Below are 12,022 nucleotides of genomic sequence, written 5' to 3' on the forward strand. Positions count from 1 at the left end.
CAAGTGATACCTTGAGTCTCAATATTCTCAACTGCAAAATGAGGATAATACTGGAACTACTTACCTCAGGGGATTATTTTTAAAAAATATTTTGTAAAACTTTCAAGGGGTCTAAAAATGAAAATGTATTAAACCTTTTTTTTAACTTTTACTTTTCAACTCTTACTTTTTGGGCTCAAACCCATTGCCTCCTGCTTTACCAGACATATACCTAGGTTTGGCTCCATAGGTGTTAGCCACCATTCTCTAAAGAACAGCACTTAATTTCCCTTCTAGTGTCTTTACAAATTTAACTATTGGCATAATTTTGTCTCAGGAATGAACCCTTCCATACTAGCGCTGTTACTGGTGGGTTATGAAAGATCTGCAGCTTTGTTTTTTTTAATAAACTTAGAATGAGGTTCAAACTTCTAAACAAAGGTTTTCATTCCATTTATCCCATGGTCAGTAAGAGCCACTTTGTAAAACCATGAAAAGTGTGGAGCAAGGTGGAGGTAAATAACTCTTCAAAGATCATGTTTTAGAAACTTTCCCACTTGATGAGGGATTCATTTATTGGCAAAACTTGTGAGCTGCATGGAGCCACTTAAGTTCTGTTCATTTCTAAAATGGATTAGTTAGATAGTACCTATCTCCCAGAGCTGTTGTGAGGTCCAAATACATTAAGATTTATAATATGCTTTGCAAACCTTGAAGGACTATAAAACATTGGTTATTATTAATAATGCTAATAAGTAACATTTATATATTTATAACTTTACTATGTGCCAGTCAGTGTACTAAGTGCTTTATTGCTACACTACTACTACTACTACTACTACTGCTGCTGCTGCTGCTGCTGCTGCTGCTGCTATCACTACTCTTTCTCTTTCAAAGAGGCAGTACTGTATAATGGGACAGTGTAGGACACTGAACTTGAAAGGTGGGAAGACCTGGTTTCAGATCCCATCTGCAACACTTATTAACTGTGTGACTTTGGATAACTTCTCTCCACCTCAAATTTCCTCACTTTGAATGATGAAAAATAGGTTCTAACATCGCTTGCAACTTGAAATTCGTGATCATATGATTCTAATGAACCATGTTGTCAAAAAGGGAAGAAAAAGGCCAAGACACTCCAGTGTTACAAAACCTTGTATTAATCATCTCCCTTCACTTTCAGTATATGAAATATAGCCATGATTTCTTAGTTACATGGGAGGAAATGAGTAATAAATACATTGTAGCAAGTTTAAACCACAAGGGTGTTTTCGCTGATGATGACATTTGAAAACTGTATACTTGCCAAGAAGGGTATCTCCAAACATGAGCATTTCTGTATATCAGTAAAGCTTTTACATGTAACAAACATGCTATTTTCATATATGACCAAAAATTTAAAATATGCATTGCTTGGCAACATAAACTAGGCAAAAATATCCCTTTATGCACTAATTTTGTACAGAAAAAGAGGCCTAATGCATGCATGTACAATATCGCTTGCTCGCATGGGGCATGCAACAACGGAAAAAGCAAAGCTTTTTTAAAAGTCAGCTTACATTATGCATAAATACGTAAGGGTTATATATTAATAAGGGAGGAAGTATTCTGTTTAACATTATTAACATTCCTGTTTTCTTCCTATTCCTCCCAGAGGAATACACATTCACCTTTAAGTAAAGATAAAGGAATTACAAAAAATAAAACTCACTTTGCAAACTCTGATGATCTGTATAAAATCAGCATTAGTGTTATTATAGCTGTGTGTGCAAATACACTTCTGCAGGATCTACTCGTCATCCGGCACGTTCCGAAAGCCTCAAGTTGTATCGTCTTTCTGTACCCCAAACTAGGGCTGACTGCAGAGATTTCTGAAGGAGAGACACACTTGGGTTCTGCTCATTCCCTGTGCTTTTCCTCTCCTCTTTTCAGTTCTCCATCCTCTGTGTATAAAGTCCAGCCCAGCCCGGTGGCAAGCATGTCACAGTCCTGGTTTTGAATCTCCATACTTGTCTGGGCTGGAGGGGAGATGCTCTCAAGTTTCTAGTAGACAGTGGAGAGGAGACACAAATCTTGTATCTGTGGCAGGCTGGAGGATGGATGGGGGTGATGAGGGGGGAAAAAGGGCTGCTGGGAATGCTTCCATTTAGTGAAAGGTAGAAAATGACACCTCAAACATGTTTTCCTTAATGTTTCCTTAAAGGGTAATGGAGGTGGAGGGGAAGGTAAGAAGTGGGAAGGGGGTGGTGGTTGTCAGCTGTAGCCCTGTTTCTCGGTACCAATCAGACACAAGGATTGGATAGCTTCTTGGCCCAGAAACCATCATTCTCTAGACCGCACAGGGTCTATTTGGCTCGCCAGCCATCATTTAAGAAGTGGAACCCAAAGCATGTGAGAACAAATCAGCAGCAATGTTTCATGTTGTATACATAGGGCGTGTGTCTCTTCCTATTGGTAATGGTAAGAAACCACTATGAATAAAAAGCACCAATAAAACATCATACGTAAGGATAAGAATATCGTAGCAGCACACTGCTGTACCTGGAGCAGTGTGCAGAGATGCTAAGAATACATCGCTGAAATCAGAACAAGAACAAAAAAATATATGTAGTGAAAGTCATTATTCTGATTTTTTAAAAAATCATCTTACATTTGCTTATTATAAAACAGTTGCATTGGAGTAAATGGGTAAATACAAAAAAAGGCACTGCCGCTTTATTACTAAATATCTGACTTCACAGCGTTATGCATGCAACTGGTTTGTTTGTTTTTTTTTTAAATAAATAGATTTCTTTTGCTTTAGGACTTTTTAATTGAGCTCTATACCTGCAGTCAATACAGGCCCCACATAGAGCAGGGGTAGTCTTCTAAAATTTAACAGAAACCCTGTTTTGTTATTTTATTAAAACACTAAACAGCAACACAACTAAGTAGATAATTAACCTATAGACAGTCAAGGAAAAGGAAGCTTTAAAAAATGACTGATGTGGTTATTAATAACAGATATTCATGGTTACCAGCCACAGCAAGGTTCTAAGTAACATATCCAAAAGTATATCTCTAATAATCAGATAACCTTTGCTTCTATATTCAGTAAAGGAATAAATAGAAATTCCAATTAGCAAATACTTTTGTGTCACTTTCCTTTTAAAGACTTGATGCTAATGCAGTTGTGTTCACAATTTCTTTTTCGAGCTGCAAGTTTTATGTGGCTACAATTGCTAAGAGTGCAACTCGAGATTCAACACTTTTCTCATTTTTTATACCAGCCATGTAATACTGTGGTTTCTCACCTTCTTTGCGATACTTTCTTAGCACTCTGAATCAACCTTTCCAAACCCTCCTTGCCTTTCTCATTATCTTCACAATACCTTTAAACAATTCATGCTGTTGTACATGTGATCATCCTTCCTAACAACAACAAAATGCAGGAAATAGTTTGTTACACACACACACACACACACACACACACACACACACACACACACAGAGCAAATGCCATGAAAATGACTTCACGGCATTTGCTTGGTTAACAACGAGAACAACACAAAAGAACATTTATTAAAAATGCTGCCTCTTTCTGCACATGGAGTTGGATCTTTAAATTGGGGCCACCAAATTTTTAGGCCTGTTTCTTTTTTGACATGTGAGTACATGAAACAGTGTTCATAATGGTGCCCTACCAGGCCTGACTCCAGTGCTGTGAAAGTGACTTGACTCTTTCACAGAACATAAAACCAGATTTTAAAGTCTTTTCACCATGGAGATGGTGCACTCTTAGACTGATAATAAAGAAGACCCTTTTTTTCTGTGCTAACTTTGTTAACATTTAAAAACAGCTGTAACATAAATACAGTGATTCTCCAAGCCTAATATTTCTTTCAGTCAATTCAGATCTTTAACATCATCAAAACAGCATCCAACTCACGCATCTAACGAACTGGCTTTCACGCCATCTCCCTGAACCCACCTCTTTGGCTATGCATTGATACCAAGATTTATACAGTCCAGCCTTCTAGTACAGACTTCAGCTCCTGTTTGATTTCCTTTAATGCACTTTTCACAGCACCAAACTCTCTAACTTTCTTGCCCTTAAGAAAGGGTACCATCTTTCTGATACTATTACTCTGTAATGACATCTTTCTTCTCTGTGTGTGGAAAGATCAACCAGCATCACAGAAAATCCCTGATTTAAACCCTGCTATCCTACAGGTATCGGTTACAATCATAAGATTTCTCTCTCCTATATATTTGTCCCTTCTTTCCTTGACCTTCCTGCCTCTACCCCTACCTTCAATAGCATTGCAAAAGCAGGGGACTCTGTGCTTGTTAAGTGTGAAAATGGGAAGCACAGACAGCTTTTTTCCCCTTTTTTCCTTTTTATTGCCTTTTGAACATTGGTGGACAGATTATCCCCATTTGCACCCTTTATCCAGCCTTCAACTTATGCCGTTCGCCAATGGCTCAGGGCCCTTTTCCCTCACTGACTTAGTGAAGGAATCATTATCTATAGGGCTAATGCCCCATCACTCAAGCTAGATTCTTTCATCCTAAGTCATGTTCATTGCCTATGTGTACATGCCATGTCCACAAGGGAAGTACAGATTCCCTCCTTTCTTATTTCCCTCCTTAGGTGAATGTATGTGCAAACACCTTTGAATGTCAGAGATTTTTTTCTTTAAGCTAATAGCTTAAGGAGAAGTTGGTGGGGGTTGGGAGTGATAGTGAGAATAAAGGGTAAAGGACAGGAGACAGAGGACTGATCAGATGGGGCTTAGTGAGTGGAGGGGGAAGAGATTCTGGGCTAGAAGCAGATCCATGACAGTAAGGGTGCAGCATCTTTTAGAAATCACCTTGTGAAATGAGAGAGAAGCTATCACACTGATCACATGACACTCTCCTCTTTGCATCATCCACACTGTGTCACCCTTTCAAACTACATCCCCAGCCTTTTCATCAACCTACATCTCTGCGCTCCAAAGTTAAAAAAAAAAAAAATCAAAAACAAAAACCCAATCAGTTCTACATGCCAGTGTCCATCTTTCCTAGAAGCAGAGCTTGGCAGCCATTTATAAAAATGCAATCCTGCTGCTATTTTAAAAATGAACAGAGAGAAAAACATCCCACATCATCATTAAGAACAAAAATCCTTTACAACAATATGAGAAGCCCTAACTGACATCTTTACATATTATGTACCCTTTAGATTTGTTATTATGTAAACAATACACAAATTGAAGTTTATCTGAAATTTAGTTGGAGGAAAATGTCTCCCTTTTCACCCCCTTTCCTAAGTGGCCCTATATCTCTGGTTCAGGCCAGAGCCTCAAGAAAAGCCAATCAATGAGAGACATGAAAGGTGAAGCTGTGAGATGCCACCTTGCTTTGGTCACATGCATCTTGACTGATTTTGAAGCCAGGCTCTCTTCTCTACAGGGACTCCTTGGGGCCAGGGTCTTCTGTTTCCTGATGACATGTTCCTTTTATATCTTTTTTGCTGTTGGAATTGTTCATTATTTCATCAGGGAAATCCCTCACGAGACCCACCTCTCCTCCCCTGTGTTCCCTCCTCTTCCACGTTCCCCACCAACCCATTCTACTCGCTGTTCTACTCTTGACGTAATAAACGACAAAATAACCAATCCCGGGTCTAATGATATGTTTACAAGGACGACCTACGCTCTCACAAAATCAAAATGGGAGAGGGACCAGGAAAAAAAAAGGTTGCAAAGTATCTCAGAGGATCCTGTGCAAGTCTGAAGATGGCTGACACTGGACCCGCAGCAGTCGATTTCACGGCCAGCGCGGTCACTAACTCCTTCAGTTTCTAGATAGTGGAGGTTCGGTCAACCCCATCTGAAAAGAAAACACAACAGGAACAAGTGAAGTAAGCACCAGGCACAGGTAGCCAAATATTTTATTGGCCACTAATGACCACTTGCATGGCAGCAAATATGTTTATAACACTTTCTCTAATTTGGCATATGATGAGAAAGGATGAGTCCATGGAACTTTTTTAACTACTGGTTTTGATGAAACATTATGACTAGGATAACGTAAAACTACTTATCATTCTGGATTTTTATCCCTAATATTTATTTTTTAGTAGAGGCAGAGGAAGGAAACGCAAATGCCTTCAGTTTGAGACTATCTTCAAATGATCATTTATAGATTTTATTTTGCACACAGTTTTTGCATATTGTCTACCCCCTTAGAATGTGAGGGCACAGATAGTTTTTAACCTTTCTTTGTCTCCCCAATGCCTGGCAAGAGTACATATTTAGTAAATGACTGTGGGTTTGATGAGTCAATGAGCCTCCTGATCTCTATGCTATTGTATACTATCGTTAATTATAACAAGAGGAGACTCCAATGTGAAATGGGGATGGTACAAATTCAAGGGTGACCCTGCATGTCATGGACCATGAAGAAGAAAGGTGACAGGACCCTGACTCTACTCTGGAGTATTTCTGGCATGGTAATATGGTAGTTCTCAGATGAGGCATTTTGAGGCAGGAAAGCAAATGACCTGTAAGACAGATAACAAATATACTTTAGACACATGAATACTCATTTATTTTTTGAAGGAACTGCATTTTAGGACCTTATCCAACAGGCCAGTGGAAGATCAAAGGGGGAGACTGCAACTGCCATTGACTCCCTAATGTTAAGATTGTGATGGGAATTTTTAAAATTTCCTTTTATTCAATTTTATTACATCATTCTCCCTGGAAAATTTTGGTTAACTGAAGGCTATTTTCTGTTAATATTAACCTCACCTGACTAAATAACCTGACACATGGAATGATAATACTAAGGGAAGACATTTTGACATTCTTCAGATAAGATGACAAAGGGGAGTTTGAGCTTCCCAAGATATTTGTGAAGGGATTTTCTGGTCTCTGAGCTTTTTGCTTATCTCTGTGAAACATAAATCTCCTCCACTCAATTAATCAGCCTTTTATGAATCCTCTAAACGTAGTTTAATTGTAACCTGCCTTAGTTTACCTGTAGAGTCCCTAGGGATGTTTCCTTAGGGGATGTATGAGCTGATGACTGTTTGTTTGCTATGGATGTAAAAAATTATTTTTCTATAATGTAATTTTGTTTACAAAAAGCCTTGTTAGCATCCTAATATTGGTTCAGGGTTACTTTTCTAAATCCTGAACCTGTGCTCGCACATGATAAAAACTAGATTTTTTTGCCTCTATAACTTTTGTATTGTGGTAAATTTTTATGGCAGCAATAACCTATCACATGAACTCAAAGAAGAGGTATTTCTCCCATACCAAGATTTAGACCTATAAAGGATTCTCAAGGGTCACTAGTCCAACTATCTCATTTTCTGCATAAGAAAACTGAAGCTTAGAAAGGTAAATTCACTTGCCCAAGGTCACACAGGCAACTTCATTGTAGAAGTAGTAGTAGTAGAGCTAGGATATGAACCCAGGTCCTCTGACGCCAAAGTGGTATTCTTTCTACCCTATAGTCTTATCTTTACCCTGATCAGCCATTCTGCCTTTTGTGAGGCTCAAATGAGATAAATGCTAGATATTACTAGTAGCCTACAGTCACTAAGCCTCCAATCTCAAGATGATTCCATTGCCTGAGTTTTTCACTGCACTTCTGCTTAGCTCCAGCAATGTTTATTAAAAATACAGAAATGTACTGGTAAATATTTAACAATCATTCTGGGGTGAGAGAAGGGGAATGTGTACATACATACTTTTAAGTTTAATCTACATTATTAACACTTTCTTAAAAGTCTAGAAAATTAATAAAAAATAGATACCAACTTCTGATTTATAGTGATTGCCAGTTTCTGCCATGTAAATGCTTATACCAAATATTTAACAACGATCTCTGGCAAGCACGTTAGAGCTGGTTCCAGCACATCCCTCGTTCTGACTCTTAGGCAGTATACTTGAATTCAAATTCAGTGGTTACTGATAGGCCCTATTAATTATATCCAGACTAGAGCTCTTAAGTTTTTTCATTTTTCCATGGGGTAGAACTTCAAGTAACACTTTCCTGCCCAATATGGACCAAAGGTAGGAATAAACTCTAAACTCCTGCCTTCTGAATAATGTCAAACAGCTGTGTTGAAGTGATTGGTTAGAGATCTAGGGTTATCCACAAGCCACTCCTTACTCTGAGAAGAAAATCTTTTGGTCCATGCCTATATATTCTATATTTAAGCCTCAACTCTGAAAGTGAAAGGCACTGGAGGTTTCCAGGGGCCACTAGAGAATTCTGTACAAATAGTTCACAGCATTAGTTGGAAATTGGGAGAGTAGTAAAGGGAAAGCCTAAGATAATCCCTGAAATCTCATTTCAACAACAATTTATATTTTCCATCTCCATAAACCATGAATAGAAATGCTCACCAGCAGGCAAATGGTCAAGAGATAACCAGCAGGAACAGGGGAGAATGGGAAGAATGAGAGCTAAAAGAGAAGGAAGGGACCTAGATTACCCACAAACTGGTTAATTAGCCCCAGAATAATCAAGAATTGACTTGTAAGGGTCTCCATATATTATGAATGAGCTACAACTTCCAGAATCATAGCTTGGCAGCTTGGCATAAACTTGGGTAAGGTTACTTTTCTGTAGAAGTAGAGGAACAAAGAAGCTGAATTTTGGGGCTTCTTTAACACTCTGGGCTATTAAAGAAGAGACCATCCTATAGTGACTGATGAAAATCTTGTTGCTATCAGTAGGGGGTCAGGGTCAGGTCAGGTCATTCCCTCTATAGCCTTTACTTCCCTCTCAAATTATCTTCCTGATGAGTCTTGAGTTGGGAAAGATAAAAGAGGAGAAGGAAAAGAGGGAAGAAAACTGAATGGATGAGAGAGAGAAGGGGAAGGAAATAAAAAAAGATAAATAGGGATTATAAAACAAAGAGGAAATGTGCTTAAACTGGAAGCTGAAGGGTATTGTTAGCTATATGGAGGAACTTTCTATCAACCTTAGCTACTAGAATGAATTATTGGTTGTTGAGAACTCTAAAAATAATGCCATCAATTTGAGATAGGTGAGGTAGAATCTTGGCTGGATTAAATGAGCTTTTCCCAACTGACACACTTTCTCTCTCCACCAAAACTGAAATCAATCCTTCCACAAAAATTTCTAGCAAGACAAGGGCATCATCCTCCCTGTGGGTTCATAGCCCAGAAGAAGATTGGCCATGGTGAGCGAGAGAGCCATTCTTCCTTCCTAAGCCTGTCCTGAGTTGAATTTCTCATCAGAGCTTATGCCTTTTTTCACCAGGCTTCTCATCAGGAGGGATGACTGAGAAAAAGAATACCTAATCATAATAGCTAACATTTAAGTAGCATGTCGAAGTTTGTAAAATGGCTTATATATAATGTATAATGTATCTCATTTGATCCTTACAAGAATTCTGTGAGGTAGATATTTTTATCCCCATCTTACAGATGAGGAGACTATGGCTAAGAGAGATTAAATGACTAAATAGAAAGAGTAGCAAAAATACTGGTTCAGAATGATTTTTCCCTAAGTATTCATCATAGATTGAAAATTAAATGTTTAATCAGACATCTTTCTCTTCATAAAAAAAATGACATTGCTCATGATGATAATAGTGCTGACAGAATGCAAACAAAATGCCAGTTATCCAAACTGTAACTATACTGTTGTGAGGGAAGGTCAGTGCTCTCCTCACTCAGACTCAGATTCATCGGGATCTGAATGAGAACTCAAGCCCTACCTCCCTGGTCTAGGACACTCCTGCCCTTCAAGTATTCCCCCCTCCCATTAGCAAATGTTCCCCCACATGTTGAACTTGAGACAATAGTAAGAAATTGAGCTTGCTTTAAACAACAATAATTTAAAGAAAAACCTACCAGGTTCTTAACCCATGTTGCCTCAATATGAACTAGGGACAAAGATGTTGTGGACCCAATTCTTGCCCTGCTCTTCAGACTCATGTTGAACCCATTATTTCCCAAGGAAGCTCTTGGCTCAGAACCAGCTCTCTGGGGGACACGAAGTCAGGATGGAAAATGAGTGTCCTCCTTTAGGCACCAGGGCAAAAACAGTGACTGTTGTGTCTCCAAGTCTCAGTAGCTGAGATGTTTACAGAAAAGGCTCTCTAGAGCTAGCAACAGCAAACTCTGGCCCGTGGGCCAAATCTAGCCTGCTGGCTGTTTTTATACAGCCCGTAAGCTAAGTGATTTTTACATTTTAAAACACAAATTTCATTTAAATACAAACTTTATTTTAAAATGTAAAAATTGTTCTTAGCTTGCAGGCTGTACAAAAACAGGCAGTGGATCTGATTTGGCTCTTGGGCCCTAGTTGGCCAACCTGAATTGTCTGGATATGTCTGCCACCTTCCCTGCCATGAGTTGAGCAGAACTATAAGTGTCTTTGATGCAAGAGCCCGTTGGCAGCCAATTGTTGGACTTGATTGAAAAAAAAGGTACCCAGTGATTGTATATAGAGGAGGACTCCTATTATCAGAGTTCCCCATGAAGATGGCAGGAAAGGACATCTCTGCTAGCTCCACCAACCTTCCCCTGGAAAAGAAGTAAGTAGTTGAGTTTGTGTTCTTGATTCATGACAACACAGACCCAACTAACGCAACCCATTTGGTATGAGGAGGTAGATGGAGGGAAATGTCTACCAGGGTGGCTGTGATAGTGCAGCATGTCAGGTCTAACAAAGTTATGGTGGGAAGACATAATTTTGCTAGCTCCACATATGGGCTATATAGTTCTGCATACCACAGCCCACCACATTGCTGACTTCAGCAGACTGTTAGTGTTGCACAAATAAAAATTTCCTTGTCAAGGATTAGGGGAGCCAGCCATTAGGCTCTAACTTGAGGAATTTGGAACTTTTATGGTATAAGACAAATTAGTTTGTTAGGATGTTTCTTTCTACAGTATTCACTATTGCTAGTGAAGGTTTGGCTATAATAGGCCCAGAAAAGGGCCTGGAACCTGGAATAAAAGAAACCCTCCTGTGTGGAGGTATATCCATAATAATACCTCTCCCAGTTTTCTCTTCCCTCTCTGGCTGCTCAAGGCATTAGAGTGATTTAAATTTAAGATGAATTTGATGGTACCGCTTTAAGCTGCTGGGGAGAAGGGCAATTTAGTTCTTTCAGCAATTAACTTATTTTCCAAAAATGACAGAAGCTAAGGGACAGTCCACTGGGATGATAGAAGTTACTCTAACATATCCCCAAGTGAGTTCCTTCTTTCCTCCCAACACCCTCTTTTCCCCACCCCCTCCTCAGACAAAGCTAGAGCACATTTGTGAACAGAGGGATGTCAAGTGCATTCATTCCCTCAGCCACTTTGGATAAAGAAAGAAACTCACCCCCAAGGGCGTGTTCAGTCATACTGAGGCACAAGGATTCTAGCCTGTTGTTGATGTCAGGTTCTGTCACTGGAACCTGGAACTCTGCAAAGGGCAAAGGGGTTACATTGGTGATGAGCAAGCTAATGGTCTCAACTTATATAATGTAAAATCTGGCTTAGCTGCATGGGAGCTTTTCCAATGAAGTCTTGGTGTGCATTCTCAGGGAAACATCAGCTAGGTTTTCAGGTTAAGCAGAGCATTTATTCTCTCCTCTATTTAAATATGACCAAACACACACTTTATTGTACACAGAGGTCACCACAGGCACTAGTAGATTACCTTAGTTAAAATAAGCTGGTCCCAACAGAGACAGCAACTGCTCCCTAGACTTACCTCAAAAAGGACCTGCATCCTAGGCATGATATCATCGGAAGTGAGACCTGCTGAAGGACCAATAGGGAATGGAGATGGAGAGATTTCAATTTCTAGACTATAGACACCAGCTTCTAGGCTACTGAGGATACCAGCTTCAGGCCAATTGGGTCATCACAGTAATCACAACATTCATTTCTACAGCACTTTAAAGTTCACAAAGCACTTTCTATACAACAACCCTGTGAGGTAATTAGCACAAGTATTATAGCCCCTGTTTTGCAGATGAGGAAACTGAGGTTTAGAGAAATATCCAATTTTAATCCAGGTGTTTTGACTC

General features: G+C 39.3%; 1 protein-coding gene across 11 annotated transcripts in view; it reads right to left on the reverse strand.

Annotated features, from left to right (window-relative positions):
* Positions 1-1,121: 1,121 nt before the first annotated feature.
* Positions 1,122-12,022, reverse strand: part of SAMD4A (sterile alpha motif domain containing 4A) — a 295,052-nt gene continuing 284,151 nt past the window's right edge. For 10 of the 11 annotated variants that reach the window (XM_072629810.1, XM_072629807.1, XM_072629811.1 and 7 more), the window contains 2 exons: positions 11,329-11,412; positions 1,122-5,835 (listed from right to left, as the gene is read on the reverse strand). In XM_072629810.1, coding sequence (XP_072485911.1) covers positions 5,807-5,835; positions 11,329-11,412 — 113 coding nt within the window. In that variant the 3' untranslated portion in view covers positions 1,122-5,806. Of the gene's footprint in view, positions 5,836-9,845; positions 9,978-11,328; positions 11,413-12,022 lie in introns of all 11 variants that reach the window. The other variant, XR_011971822.1, reaches the window with a different exon arrangement.

The sequence above is a fragment of the Notamacropus eugenii genome, chromosome 1 (assembly GCF_028372415.1).
Source record: "Notamacropus eugenii isolate mMacEug1 chromosome 1, mMacEug1.pri_v2, whole genome shotgun sequence".
Lineage (NCBI taxonomy): Eukaryota > Metazoa > Chordata > Mammalia > Diprotodontia > Macropodidae > Notamacropus > Notamacropus eugenii.